The following is a 16057-nucleotide window of genomic DNA, read 5'->3' as shown; positions in this document are numbered from 1 at the left end:
CACCCCTCACCCTTTTAACAACCCCAGAGGGGAAGGTATTATTCCCTATTTTACAGATGAGAAAACAGAGACCAGGCTGAAGCCACTTCCCCAAAGTGGAGAAAACCAGATTTGGAGCCTAGGCTGGCTGTCCTCAGAGCTTGTGAGCACATGCCCTTCCGCTGCGCCATGCCACCTCTGTATAGATGCTGTTCGCCGAGGGTCCACCAGGTGCCTGGCACATCATCTGCATTATTTCCAGTCTGATCCTGGCAACAACCCTGCAAGATAAGAACAGTTACTTGCGTTTTACAAATCCGAAGACAGCTCAGAGAAGATACTGAGTTGACTGCCCGAGGCTTCACAGTGTGGATCCGGCAGACAATAATCAGCCCTCTGAGAGTGGCTCCAGAGTCCAGGCTCTGCTGGGTCTATCTACTGGGCCACATCATCTCCGCTAGGGCTGGAGGTGGAGGGCAAGGGACCCCACCAGGATGCTGGGTTTTGGGCTGAGAGCAAGGAGAGTGAGTCTCCATCATCATGTTTTCTTGAGGGAGGGGTTCGACGACACCATTACACTGCTCTTGTTGGAGAGGTCATGCACAAATTGGGAGTAATAAAACATAGTGCCATCCCTACCTTTCAGGACCATATTTTCCATTTAAGGAGATGAGAAATGGCCACAGAAATAAGTTATAATACATGGTAACTATAGCTAAACTTTATGAAGCCTCTGATGAATGCTGTCCAATGGAAGTTTCTGCAATGACGGAAATATTCTGCACTGTCCAGGATGGTAGCCACAAGCCACATGTGTCTTTAGCACTTGAAATGTGGCAAATGCAATAGAGGAATGAGTTTTTTATTTTAATTAAATGCCAATATCCACATGTGGCTAGTGTGTTGGACAATACAGTGCTAATATATGAAAAGCACTATGCCAGGAACTTCCTTTGCATTAACACATATCATTCTTACAACAATATGAGGTAGAGATTATTATCATTCCCATTTGACAGAGGAAACCAAGTCTCAGGTTGCCCACCTGACCATGTGGCAGGGCCAGGGTTTGAACCGGACAGATGAACCCAGAGCCCGCTACATTGTGCTATGAAGCTGAGATTTCTCTCCTCAGAGGAGGGCCTGAGGTCAGGGTCAGGATGTACTGGGATGCATATAGTGACAGCCAAGCTGGTGCTCTGTGTGGATGGCACAGAGATGACCATGGCGGGTGGAGACAGGAGGTGGAACAGGACATGATCCTTGAAAGAAGAGGCAGCAGGACTGCCAGAGAAAGTACCCTGACCTGGGCATTGGGTGATGTTAGTTCCTGTCTGCCCTTTACTCTCGGTTTCAGCCCTGGGTTTGCCACTTTCTTAGTGGTCCTGGGCAAGTCGTTTCTCCTCCCTGAGTCTCAGTTGCTTCATCCATAGAATACGAGTGGCAATACTACCAGCCTCATAGGATGTCATGACAATCAGATGTGATTGTGTGTAGATGTGATGAGACATTGTTGACTGTAACATACCAGGTGGTTCATCTTTATCAGCTCCTAAAAATTTACACTGGGAAGGTACCAGCTGCCCCTGTGGAGCAGGGGGCAAATACTCCCTTGATCTTGTTTTTCAGGATGTATGCAGACTGTGAGTGGTGCCTCTCCTTCCCAGGAGGTGCCAGAATAGTTACTGCATTTTCAGGACAGGGTCCAACGATTAGAATTGGGTGGGGTCTGGGAAGCTACATTTAAAATTGCTCTTTGCGGTCATACTCTGGCCCCTCTTACTAACCCAGGAAAACCATCTGCAGGCAAGGGGCAGAGGCCTCCAAGGGCAAGTTTTGGCATTCCTAACAGGTCAGACCTGTTAACCAGAGCTGCAGGATTTGCATTGGTTTTATCTGCTTTTTCTCCCTTTTTTAGGATGAAAAATTTCAAACATTCCAAAAGTAGAGAGAATAGTATAATAAGCCCCTCCTGCTATCTAGCACTAAACTAAACTTTAATGATTAACTCAAGGCCAGTCTTATTTTACTTAAAACCCTACCACTCTCCATCTCCAAACCTAAGGCTATTTTGGAGCAAATCCTAGCATGTCTGCTTCTAAATAGTTCCCACTCTGTCCTAAAGTTTTCGTCACAGTATAAACTGGTAAAATTTCAGGGGAGGGCAGTTTAGCAATCTTGATATCTTTATGTGATTTTACTTTAAGAACTTATTATATAGATGATATTCCTGCACATGTGCAGAATGAAGCCTGTGTATGATTATTCATTCCAGCATTGTTGATGATAGTAAAAGATTATAAACAACCTAAATGTTCAGCAAAAGAGACTGGCTAAAAAAAAATTTACAGTGGAATTCTAGTGTGCTGTAAAAGGAATGAGGAAGTTCTTTACATAATGATATGTACTGATCTCCATGATGTATTATTATTATTATTTTAGATAGAGCCTTGCTCTGTTGCCCAGACTGGAGTGCAGTGGCACAATCTCAGCTCACTGCAACTTCCACCTCCCAGATTCAAGTGATTCTCCTGCTTTAGCCTGACAATTAGCTGGGATTACAGGTGTGCGCCATCATGCCCAGATAAGATTTTGTATTTTTAGTAGAGACAGGGTTTCGCTATGTTGGTCAGGCTGGTCTCAAACTCCTGACCTCAAGTGATCCGCCTGCTTCGGCCTCTCAAAGTGTTGGGATTACGGGTGTGAGCCACTGCGTCCAGCCTCCAGGATGCATTATTAAGAGAAAAAGATAAGGTACAGAACACTGTGAATGGTATGCTCTAACATGTATAAAAACAGAGGAAAAATATATTTAACATTCTATATATGTAAATTCTATATATATTCTGTCTTATATATAGATATATATCATATAATATAAATAATATATATAATGTAAATAATACATTTTATATATATGCCATTATTTCTGGAATGATGTACACGATCATGGTAGTTCAGTTGTTTTGTGAGAGGGGAACTAGGTGGCTGATAGACAGAGGTGGGAGTGAAATTTTATATACCCTTTCTACCTTTTCAGTTTTGTACATAATATTTAAAATCCCTGTATTTCCTCTTTAAAAATATAATTCCTTTTTTCTGTAAGTCAAAAACTGCTATAAAAATAAAGTCTATTAATTTCAAAAAGGATATTTACCCAAATGAATTGAAAACATGTCCACACAAAAACTTGCATACAGATGTTCATAACAGCTTTATTCATAATTAGCAACCAACATGTCTTTCAATAGGTGAATGAATAAACAATCTGTCAACATTATTCCATAGCACAGAATATTATTTGGTGATAAAAAGGAGCTATAAAGCCACAAAAAGACACGGAAGAACCCTACATGCATATTGCTAGGTGAAAGAAGTCACTCTAAAAAGTCAACATACTTTATGATTCCAGCTGTATAACACGCTGGGAAAGGCAAAACTATAGAGACAGTAAAAAGATTAGGGGTTGCCAAGGGTTGGCGTAAGTGAGAAGGGAGGATAAAGGGAGGTATAGGTGGAGCACGAGGATTTTTAGGGTGGTAAAACTATTCTGCATAATACTGTAATGGTGGACATATGACATTAGACATTTGTCAAAACCCAGAAATGTACAACAGAAACGGTGAGCCATAAGGTAAGTGACAGACTTTGGTGTATCAGTATTGGCTCTTCAATTGTAATAAATGCACTATGGAATGCAAGATGTTAATAATCAGAGAAACTGTGCAGGAGAGAGGGAATATATGGGAACTCTCTGTACTTTCTGGTCAGTTTTTTGGTAAACCTAAAATGGCTCTAACAATAGCCCGTTAATTAAAAAAGAAAAAGACTTTGATCTGAAGAATCTCCCTACTATTGCTGGTGAGGTTGTGATTGTGAGGAACAGTGGGGAGTATGAGGAATCTTGCTGTCTATACGGTGGGTCACACGGGCTGCTTGCCATAGGTGGCAGCCTGGGTGCATGCAAAGTGATCTTTAGTGAGACTGTTGCTTGGAGAGTGAGCAGGAGTGTTATGGGGATGGGTAGGCAGGCTGTGCATTCTTGGCCTTTGAATGTCAGAGGAGTTTGGCTTTGATCCTATAAGCAATGGGGAACCATGGAGAATTTCATCAGGAGGGTGACACGGGGAGATTGGTGCTTTAGGAGACCTGGACTGAAGAATTAGTTCTTATGGCCAGGCACAGTGGCTTATGCCTGTAATCTCAGCACTTTGGGAGGCCGAGGTGGGTGGATTACTTGAGGTCGGGAGTTCAAGACCATCCTGGCCAACATGGTGAAACCCCGTTTCTACTAAAAATACGAAAATATTAGCTGGGCATGGTGGTGTGCACCTGTAGTCCCCAGCTACTTGGGAGGCTGAGGTGAGAGGATCACTAGAACTGGGAAGGCAGAGCTTGCAGTGAACTGAGATTGTGCCACTGCACTCCAGCCTGGGTGACAGAGTGAGACTCTGTCTCAAAAAAAAAAAAAAAAAAAAAAAGAGAGAAAATTAGATCTTCCCCTTCTCTGGGCCTCATGCCCCTGTCTATAAAACCAAGAGACTACACCGCACAGTGAGGTCATCTTTAGCTTTCAGGTGTTGAGTTCAAAGCCTGTCCCACTTTCCAACCCCTTTCCCTCCCTGCCACATCCCCCTTTTAATTTTTCTGCCACTCAGCACTGTGTTATGGCTGGAACTGTCCCCCGGTGGGGAAACGTCTGCTGAATGAAGTCTGCCTTGGGAACAATTCTGTTTTATTTTATTTTATTTTTCTCTCTTTGAAATCTTCAAGGAGAAAACCCAAATCTGTGCCAGCTCGTAGGCTCCTAGCAGCAACTTGGATGGGAATTAGAAAGAACGAGATGGGTAATCAAATGCCCTCAGGGTTCCAGATCAGGGTAGGCTGTGGAGGATGCTCTGCCAGGGCCATTTCCTACTAGAAGGACTTGATTCTGAGCCCTGCAAACTGATGGAGGGTTCCATGCACAGCCCAGCCTGGGAGGCTGCAGCTGGTTGTGTGAACTGGGGGAGGTTGCTCTGCTCTTTCCAATTGTCCGCTGTCATCACGATGTGATTTATGAGCTTTTCCTCTAAAATATGAGAACGTTGTCTCTTGATAATGCTCTGTAATGAGGAAGGCTGTGGCTGCAGCTTTTCTAATAAATAATATCTCTTTAGATCACCATCTTGTTACAAAAAGAATGCAAGAGTTTGAATACAGAGGGATTAAAATTGTCTTTTGTGTTTGTTTTGTTTTAATATGGAAAACAAGGATAATTCATGAAATGCAGACCAAGAAGTTCCTATAGGGGCCTCGGTCTAGCATCGTGTCAAGGGCATTATGGTAAGCTTCTGAGGGACCTGGGTTTGATTGCTGGCTCTGCTCTGAACCAGCGGTTAGGAGTACAGGCTAGTGACTTCCTGCTGAGCTGCCACTTCCTTGTCTATGGGGAAAAAGTGGGAAAACACAATAGCACTCTCTGCGTAGTTATATTTTTATGACTATGTGTTGATATGACAAGGCTTGGTCTTGTGGGAGTGACGGCACCTCAGTACAGTTCAGTTCAACAGGTAGACCATCTAAGAGGGGACCTGTGTAGTTTGTTAGAGTTCAGAGAACGATGTGTGACCTTGGATGAGTCCCTGATCTTGGTGTACATAAAGCCTTGGTTTCTTCAGTATTATAAATCCACGTTGAATGTATGTATGCGTGGGGGGTGAGTGGTGTTGTGTGTGGTATGTGTTGTGTGTTTTGTATGTATGTGTGTGGCATATGTTTGTGTGTGTGTGTGTGTGAGCTGAAGCTTCCATAATCACAACACTTAATGTACTTGGTAAAAAGCATTTGCTAAAGAGAAACAGTAGGCTGGGTGTGGTGGCTCACGCTTGTCATCCCAGCACTTTGGGAGGCTGAGGTGGGCAGATCACCTGAGGTTGGGAGTTCGACACCAGCCTGGTCAACATGGTGAAACCCTGTCTCTACTAAAAATACAAACATTAGTCAGATGTGGTAGCACACACCTGTAATCCCAGCTACTTGGGAGGCTGAGGCAGAAGAATCCCTTGAACCTGGGAGATGGAGGTTGCAGTGAGATGAGATGGTGCCACTGCACTCCAGCCTGGGTGTCAGAGCGAGACTCTGTCTCAAAAAAAAGGGAAATAGCAATTTGCTATACAGATATTGATATCCTGATGACCTATTATGTGCTGGGAGAATCTGCCCTCAGAGCTTAAATTTCATTTGAGGAGATAAGGCAGAGATGGCATGCATACATGAAAGTGAAAACTAACGAACAGGAAAACCCAAACAGAACAGCACTAGGCAATCTGAGATTTACTGTATGTGCCATGGGAGTTCAAAAGAGGGTCACCAGGCTGGCAGCCCAGGCCTTCCTGGGAGGAGCAGTGCTTTATGTGGGCTCTGAAGCAGTGGTTTTCAACTTTTTTTTTTTTTTTTTTTGCTTACCTACCCTCTACATGAACTTTGGGAAGAAAAATATCTCTTCTGCTTCACACATTTTAAGCTGACATCTAAAATATCTCATTCTTTAATTTGTGCTAAATAAAATAAAATATTTTATTCTAAGTTTGATTAGTTACAAAGGATATAATTTTGGCCATGTTTTAAATATTCACATTTTAGTGTAACATTATACCATACCACTCTCTTAAAACTATATCAAAATGTTGTGGGCAGGGATGGGCGGGGGACTTACCTCTTTAGTCCCAGCTACTTAGCAGGCCAAGGCGGGAGGATTGCTTGAGCCCAAGAGTTGAAGACCAGCCTGGGTAACATAGAGACCCCTGTCTCTACAAAAAAAATTTAAAAATGTATCATATAGAAACTAACATAGCAATTTTTAATTTTGTCTTTTTATTGAAGCCTCACTTTCATGTAGTAGAATGTACAGATCTTAAGTGAGCAGCTCAATTAATTTTTATCAGTGTCCCTACCACCCACACCAAGGTGTGGAACATCTCCAGTATTCAGAAGGCATGCTCGTTCCCTCTCTCCGTCAATACCCGTCAAACGTGACCACTTTTCCGACCTCTATCACCATAAACTAGTTTTGCACAACCTCATTGGTTCTGGCTTCTTTCAATAAACACAAGGTCTGTGGGTTTCAAACATGTTGCTGTGAGGAGCAGTAGCATTCCTTTTTCATTATTGTATATTATTCCACTCAATGAATAGCTCACATCCAAAAAAATCCATGACATTTTGGGTCATTTCTAATATTTGGCTATAAAGATACTGTAAGTATTCTTGTATATATGTTTTTGGTGATCATAAGCACTGATTTCTTTTGTGTATGTATCCATGAGTGAAATTTCCTGGTCATAGGATAAATACCATAATACATTGGTTTCTACAATCATCCATCAAAGTTACCTGAACAAGTCAAATGTTTTACACTGCACCTTTCTTTACCTTCTTGAACTCCTAATTCCCTTTCACTTGCTTCATAACATTTAATCTTAACATATTTTATGCTTGAAAGTTTTAAGATTATCATCTTCTTTAAAACTCTACTTATGTAAGCTGAAATGGGCATTTAAATTTTTTTCCTTTGAACTCTAAGATTCTTCCTTTTATAATGATTACGTATCATTATGTATCATTACAGTATCACCGTAATGTAATACACAATTTATCAAAATAACATTATAGTTTTACACATTTGATAAATCATTAAACATAAAGCATAACTTTGTATGGGAAATGCTTCTCATAATGAGATGGGCGGGATGGTTGATGGCAGTGCTTATCAAACTTTAAGGTGCACAAAGGCCACCTGGGAGATCTTGATAAAATGCAGATTTTGATTTGGATGGTATGGGCTGGGGCCTGAGACTTTATTCCGAAATTTTTCTTTTAGCTTTATTAAGGTATAATTGGAATGCCCCCCAAATGCGCACATTTAATTTATTCATCTTGATGAGTTTGGATGATTCTGTATTTCTTCTCCCTTCCCTTCCCTCCCCTCCCCTCCCCTTCTTTCCCCTCCCCTCTCCTCCTCTGTTCTTTTCTTTTCTTCTCGTTTCTTCTTACAGGAGTTCCCTCTAAGCATCATGGTATGGTCACGGCTCACTGAAGCTTTGAACTCCTGGGCTCAAGCAATCCTCCCACCTCAGCCTCCCAAGTAGCTGTGATTAGAGGCATGTGCCACCACGCCCAGCTAATTTCTTTTTTAAATTTTTACTAGGCTGGGTGCGGTGGCTCACATCTGTAATCCCAGCACTTTCTGAGGCTGAGGCGGGTGGATCACGAGATCAAGAGATCAAGACCATCCTGGCCAACATAGTGAAACCTCGTTTCCATAATACAAAAAATTAGCTGGGCGTGGTGGTGCACGCCTGTAGTCCCAGCTACTCGAGAGACTGAGGCAGGAGGATCGCTTGAACGCAGGAGGCAGAGGTTGCAGTGAGTGGAGATCAGGCCACTGCACTCCAGCCTGGCGACAGAGCGAGACTCCATCTCAAAACACAAAACAAAACAGACAAAAAAGATTTTACTAGGCATGAGGTCTTGTTGTATAGCCTAGGCTTCTGTATTTCTAACAAGCCCATTGATGATGCTGATGCTGCTGGTCCATGGATCACATTTTCATTTTTTTGAGACAGAGTCTTGCTTTGTTGTATAGGCTAGAGTGCAGTGGCACAATCATAGTGCACTGCAGCCTGGACCTCTTGGGCTCAAGCAATCCTTCTGCCTCAGCCTCCTGAGTGGCTGGGAACACAAGCCCATGCCACTACACCTGGTTAATTTAAAATAGTTTTTTTTTAAAGTTTTTATAGAGACAAGGTCTCCCTCTGTTGCCCAGGCTGGTTTTGAGCTCCTGGCCTCAAGTGATTCTACTGCCTCAGCCTCTCAAAGTGCTACGATTACAGGCGTGAGTCTCATGGACCACACTTTGAGTAGCAAGGGTTTATGATCCCTTGATTAAAGGATGATTTGCAAATACCAACTTTTTAAAAACACTTTATATTATTTGAAGAGAATATAACTTTGTATATTTATTTATTTATGTATAAATTTATGGAGTACAAGTGTAATTTTGTTACATGCATAGATTGTGTGGTGGTGAAGCCAGGGTTTTTTGGGTACCCATGACACAAATAATGTACATTGCACCCATTAAGTAATTTCTCATTATCCACCTCCCTCTCACCCCCTCACCCTTCTGAGTCTCTGTTGTCTACCATTCCACACTGTACATCCATGTGCACACATTATTTAGGTCCCGCTTATAACTGAGAACATGTGTAACATGAACAATTTATTTTCTCTCTCTCTCTCTTTCTTTCTTTCTTATTTTTTGAGACAGGATCTCACTCTGTCACCCAGGCTGAAGTGCAGTGGCGTGGTCTCGGCTCACTGCAACCTCCGCCTCCTGGGTTCCAGGATTCTCCTGCCTCAGCCACCAGAGTAGCTGGGACTACAGGCGCCCGGCACCACGCCCGGCTGATTTTTTGTATTTTTAGTAGAGACGGGGTTTCACTGTGTTAGCCAGGATGGTCTCCATCTCCTGACCTCGTGATCCACCCGCCTCGGCCTCCCAAAGTGCTGGGATTACAGGCATGAGCTACCACGCCTGGCCAACATGAACATTTTAAATGGTCTGTTTTTCCTTTTGGCACCCAGATGTCTCAACATTTTGGGACACTGCATCATAGATTCTGGACGAGTGAGCAGTTGCTCTTTTTCCTGTAAAGAGAGAACAGGACCATTGTGAAGAGGGGAGGTAGGAAAGGAGAGGGGTCGTGCATCTAGACTGAGTCACATTGCCAGGGAGTGGGAATGGACGTGGAGGATCTCAGGTTGATTGCCTTTTACCTCAGCTTGCATACCCTGTGGGATGTCTTTGTCTACCCCAGAGTAGTTCTGCCCCAGTTTTGAGTCCACTTCTCTGAAGGATGCTGAAATGACGCTGGCCACCATTTCAGATGGGGCACACATTTAGGCAGGTGAGATCTGATATTCCAAGGAATGGCTTGAATGGTTTGGAGAGTCCACTGGGGTAAAGTCCTGAGAAATGAAATTTGGGACTGCGTGGTGGATGGTCTTGAATTCCATGCTGAGGAGTTGGATTAATACTCCGGCAGAGGGGAGCCGTGGGGTGTTTTTGAGCAGGTTGCTGGTGTGAGCAGAGTGCTTTGCAGGCTGGTCTGTTGAGAAGCTCTTGGAATGGTCTGGAAAGAATTGATGCCTCGGGGCAGTGGTGGTGACAACCCTACAGGCTTGAAGATGAGAATGGCTGTGGTTATTGGCATTCAGCTGTGATTTTTAACTCCAGCTTCCAGCTTTTGAATTGTTGCCCTGGTTGCATAGACCTGGTTTGAGCAATCAGTATTTTCTGAAGTGTGGGATCTGAGAGGTTCATACATGGAATTCAAGGTGACATAAAGCAGGACACAGACATGGCCTTAAATAACACTGAAACCCAAGAGGGAAGAGCATGCCCTTCTCAGCCCTCTCTTAGTCCTGACTGCAAGTGGAGAAAGTCACACTGCCATTTTCCTTTGGTTGATAAAGAGCCAGCAGCTTAGGCTTAGAGCCTTTGGTAAACAATTGTCTCTAGATAGAATTTTACAATATTTTTGTTTTCATTGAATTATTTCCTATGTCCCAGGCTGTAAGGGGTCCTAGTGTTTCACTTTATTGTATTGATAGAAACCTTTGCATTTTAAGCAAGATCATCTCTGTAGGAAAGGTGAGTCAATTTACTAGATCATGTGGAAGAAATAAGAATGCTTGGGGCATGTGAATATGGCAAAAATCGTGGTGGTGACATGCAATGATTCAAGTTTTGGAAACATTTGGTTAGACCAATGACAAAACCGAGCAAGAGTGGAATCTTTGTGCCAATGCTCTGCCAAGCAGGGTCTGGGTTCTGGCTGGGCTCAGAGAGGCTCTGGGTGGTGATAGGAGGGAGTTGCCTGAATTGCAGGGCCCGAGCCAGCAAAAGAACAGGCCCCGGTGCCCCCGTCCCTACCACCAGTCTCATGCTCCCATGCTTGTGTGCCCGCAGAGATCCGCACGCAGCTGGTGGAGCAGTTCAAATGTCTGGAGCAGCAATCAGAGTCGCGACTGCAGCTGCTTCAAGACCTCCAGGAGTTTTTCCGCCGGAAAGCTGAGATTGAGCTAGAGTACTCCCGCAGCCTGGAGAAGCTGGCCGAGCGCTTCTCCTCCAAAATCCGCAGCTCCAGGGAGCACCAGTTCAAGTAAGAAGTTGGGTATGGGTGCACAGAGATGGGAGGCAGCACTGGGGTGGGCAGACAGTTGGTGGCAAAGCAGAAAGGAGGCCGGGCTCGTTGGAGGCAGAGGGTGTGCCTTCAGGGCCCTGGGTCTGCAGGTTACTTACACCTCTAAGCCTCAGTCTTCCTCATGTGTAAAGACAAGCTAGAAAGAGTTCCTCTGCAGAAGTTTCCTGAAGGGAATAAACGAGCAACCCAAGAAGAGTGTTTGTCACAGACAATAGGTGCTCGATCAATTGTTGTTGCTGTTATTATTGTCCTACCAAGCACCGGCACTGAGCTAGCCTCCATTTGTGCCATGATGAGACCCCTACCTCCCTTCAGTACATCCTGTCCCTATCCAGTTGTCCTTTATTTGGGTGTCAGCCAGCCTTCTTCTGAATTTCTTTAGCACAGTGAATTTCTTCTCCATGGAACTGATGCTCAAACATTCCTCTTCCTTGCTCCCCTGGAGGACCTCAGTGCCCTGGCTCTTTCCCTGCCTTATTTACTTATTTTCGATGCACAAACTGTCATGTGTCCTGATTTCTCATACCCCAAGCTCTGAGATCATGGAGGCTCCATCTGCTTGGGCACTGACTTGGCAGGCCCTGAATCCTCCAGCTACAAAACCTTCTGTGCTTAGAACTCCCTGGCTTCAGCTCATTAAATACAGGCAGGCAGGAAGCAGCAAATCTCACTTGGACTATGTCAACCATGAAAGGCTCCACTCAGCAGGCCCCCCGGCCAGCACTGTCTCTCCTTCAGCCATGCTTCTTGGACTCTCCCTTCTCCTTGGGTCATCTCTCCAGCCAGAGGCCCTCAACACCAGGAGATCAGCGACTTGCTTCATCTCACCTGACCTGATCCTTATCCCCCTTCCCCTGGGTCCTGTCCTGTTTCTCTCTCTTTCTCTGTGTGTGTGTGTGTGTGTGTATGTATACACACATATATATATACACACACACACACACACACACACACACACACACACACACATATATATATTTTTGTTTTTTTGGAGACAGAGTCTCACTCTGTCATCCAGGTTGGAGTGCAGTAGCATGATCTCAGCTCACTGCAATCTCTACCTCCCGGGTTCAAGAGATTGTTCTGCCTCCGCCTCCTGAGTAGCTGAGATTACACGTGCACCACCAAGTCCAACTAATCTTTGTATTTTTAGTAGAGATGGGGTTTCACCATGTTGGCCAGGCTGGTCTTGAACTCCTGACCTCAAGTGATCCACCTGCTTCAGCCTCCCAGAGTGCTGGGATTACAGACGTGAGCCACCACCCCTGGCCTCTTCATATATATATGTGTGTGTGTGTGTGTGTGTGTGTGTGTGTGTGTATATGTGTATTTTATATATATATGAGTATATATATACACACACACACATATATATAAATTGTGACAAAGCACACATAATATAAAATTTACCATTTTCATCATTTTTAAATGAACAGTTTAGTGGCACTAAGCACATTCACACTGTTGTGCAATCATCACCACCATCCAACTCCAGTGCTTTTTACATCATCCTCTACTGAAATTCTATCCGCATTAAACACTAACTCCCCATTCCCTGCCACGCCTTCCAGCTGCTGGCAACCACCATTCTACTTTGTGTCTTTGTGAATTCAACTGCTGTAGATATCTCATATTAGTGCAATAATACAATATTTGTCTCTTTGTGACTGGCTAATTTCACTTAGCATAATGTCTTCAAGGTTCATCCCTGCGGTAGCATGTGTCAGAATGTTCTTCCTTTTTAAGGCTGAATAATATGGTGCAGATAGACCACATTTTGTTTGTCCAGTCATCTGTTGGTGGACACTTGGGTTGCGTCCACCTTCCTGTCCACATTTTTTGCATTCCACACTGGCCAGGGAGCTCTCTTCCTTTAAGCTCCCCTAAACACCTCCTTGAGTCCGTGCCACAGCATTTGAACACTCATTTATGTGCCTTCTTTTGGCATTTGGGGATAAGAAATTGGTGTATTATACATTTGCAAATACCGTGCTTCTTTTTCTACCTGATCTTCTCTTTTTGTTTGTTTTTTTTGAGATGGAGTCTCGCTCTGCCGCCCAGGCTGGAGTGCAGTGGTACGATCTCAGCTCACTGCAAGCTCTGCCTCCCGGGTTCAAGCGATTCTTCTGCCTCAGCCTCCCAAGTAGCTGGGACTACAGGTGCCTGTCACCAGGCCGAGCTAATTTTTTGTGTTTTTAGTAGAGACAAGGTGTCACCGTGTTAGCCAGGATGGTCTCCATCTGTTGACCTCGTGATCCGCCCACCTTGGCCTCCCAAAGTGCTGGGGTTAAAGGCGTGAGCCATCATGCTCTGCCACCCGTCTCGTCTATTCAAACTTTTGCTGCAGGAGGAAGCCTCTGTTAATAACATTTACCCAGGCACAGTCTAGACCCTTTCATACATATAATCTCATTTTTAAAAATATATATTTTGGAGAAAATGTGTGTTTTTTCAAACAACAAAGGTAAAATGCTCATTGTATACAATTTAGAAAGTACAGAAAAGAGAAAAATATCATTCATAGTCCCACTGCTCACAACCACTGCTCACATTTTGGAATCATTTCTCCCTTGTCTTTTAAGAATAAAACAAAGATAATGTATTGAACTGAGCACTTACTTTGGTGCTAGGTGGGTATTACTGCCCCATCGTAAAGATGAGGATGGTGAAGCTCTGAGAAACCAGCTTGTCCAAACATGTCTATGAACCCACAATTGGAAAGAGACAGATTTGAACCTTCGACTCTTATTCTGCCTCCTTGGCCTGCGATAAGAAAGGGCCTAGGTGTAGCTTGAGAGTAGCCATGACATCTGGATCCTCCCTGGAACCACAGGCACAGCAGGCACAGGCTCATAAACCCACAACTCTGGCTGGACGGCCACTGGAGCCACTGTATCTCGGGCTTTCCCCAGCTGCAGACAGGGCTGTGTGGTAGGGCTGGAGTGTCTCTCCTGTCCGCTCCTTCCCCTTGATTAGGAATCAGCTCTCTTCCCATTCTCAGTGTGCACATGGGGAGAGGAGAAAGGCAGGGATTGCGGATATGTGGGGGGGGGCACCCTATTCCCTTGTATCACCTGTAATGAGCTCGGCCAGCCCCTCATGGGTTCATTAACTGAGGCCACCAGACGGAACGGGAGCCCCAGCTGGCAGCCGGGCCATGCAGGCTGCCTGACACACTATGAAAGTCTAATTAGGGTGCCGGCCCAGGCCAGTGCAGCTGGAGGGGGCCCTCTGCACGATGCTAATGTGATGGCAGAGCCGTCTCTGCTTCTGGAAGTGAAGAGTCTCTAGGGGCAGGCTGGACTCACCCTTTGACCTCAAGGCACTGACTGGCCTCAGGCTGCCTATTCCTTGGAGCCCAGCACACAGGGCCTGTGCTGCTCTCGGTTCCCTTCATCTGGGCTGTTCCGAGAAGCCTTGTCTCGCCATGGTAAAGATTCTTGTTTTAATAATGTCCGTCTACCTGCCAAGTACCCCTGAGTGCTTTGAGTGCAGAGCTCAGGACTTGTCATTTTATTCCCACTGCGGTGGGTCCGGTGCTTGGCAGAGCTGGGGTGTGTGTGCATGGGTGGCAGGGAGGAAGGCAGGAAGAAGACAGAAAGGAAGGAAGGGAGAGGATTGGTCTGGTCTATCTAGTCCACTTTGGCTGAGAGATTTGCCTCAGAGATGGAACTGATTTGCCCAAGCATTTACAGCAAATTAGGAGCAGAACTGGGATAGGAACTCAGGTCCTTTGGCTCCGAGTCTGTTGCTCCTCCTTGTGCTCCATGGGCCGTGTGTCCCTAAGGCCCCAGCCGTTCCCTCCCTACCTGGGCAGTTGAAGAATGTGCTGCTGCCCAGGAATACACACTGTGCTGTGTTCAGGGCTAGACTCACCTGGGCTGAGTTCCATGTGGCACGTGATCCAAAGAAAGGCCCACATGATGGCTCTGAAGGTTTCCCTGGGACAGGTTAACATTTAGAGAAAAATATCATCATATTTCTTTTCTACAACACATATTCCAATTCTAACAAACCTCTTTCAAAGCACTCTGACATCCTTACTCTCTTAAAAACCTGATAACAACCCAGGGAAGTAGAGAGGGAATCAATGGTTTTATGTCAAGCAAACTGAGCAACAGAAAAGCTGAGCTGCTTATTTTAACAAGGACAAAATGAGCTGTCGAGCATGAAAACCCAGTGTTCTTGACTTCCAACTCAGGCTTCTCTCTCCAAGAAGCCATGTGGGACTTCATTTGTTTGAAATGTCTGCATTGAGGACCTCATATTTTCCTGGACTATGCTCAGTGCTGAAGACACAAAGATAAATGAGGTGCGATTTCTGCTGCCAGATACTGAGAGACAGGAACACGGCTTGGGGAGGCCTGGTAGTTGGTGTGGCTGGGGAGGCCCCAATCCCGTGACTGTGCCCTTTGAGCCCTGCACCTGCGTGCCATCAGCCCGCAGCACTGAGATGTCACTTCTGCTGAAAAGCTTCCTTGATTCCCACCTGGTGCCTCCTTCTGTGTGCCCATCGTACTCTGATGTACTTATTTGCTTATTCCACCAATATTTATTGAGCACCCACCATGTGCCACACCCTGGGTTTACAGTGGTGAACAAGATAGACTTGGTTCCTGCTGTGGTGAAATTTACCATGAAGAATAAAACATTAAAAAGCAGCTAAAAGAAAGACCAGCTATAATTCAATGATTGCTATGATGGAAATAAATACACTATGGAGTATTCTGGTTCTGTCTCCTGTATAACTGCAATGCCCCCAACGTTAGTGTACCCTGTGATTTAATGGATCAAAGATTTGGACAGGGCTCAGCTGGGTGATTTTTCTG

General features: G+C 44.8%; 1 protein-coding gene across 4 annotated transcripts in view; it reads left to right on the top strand.

Annotated features, from left to right (window-relative positions):
* Positions 1-16057, top strand: part of SRGAP3 (SLIT-ROBO Rho GTPase activating protein 3) — a 268212-nt gene that overhangs the window by 116504 nt on the left and 135651 nt on the right. For all 4 annotated transcript variants that reach the window (XR_004436994.1, XM_033210534.1, XM_033210533.1 and 1 more), the window contains exon 2: positions 10994-11186. Coding sequence is in view for 3 of the 4 variants with exons in the window: in XM_033210534.1 (XP_033066425.1) it covers positions 10994-11186 (193 nt within the window). In the remaining variant the exon portion in view is untranslated. The remainder of the gene's footprint in view (positions 1-10993; positions 11187-16057) is intronic.

This window comes from Trachypithecus francoisi, unplaced genomic scaffold (assembly GCF_009764315.1).
Source record: "Trachypithecus francoisi isolate TF-2019V2 unplaced genomic scaffold, Tfra_2.0 Lachesis_group0, whole genome shotgun sequence".
Lineage (NCBI taxonomy): Eukaryota > Metazoa > Chordata > Mammalia > Primates > Cercopithecidae > Trachypithecus > Trachypithecus francoisi.
This window is presented reverse-complemented; position numbering and strand designations above follow the sequence as displayed.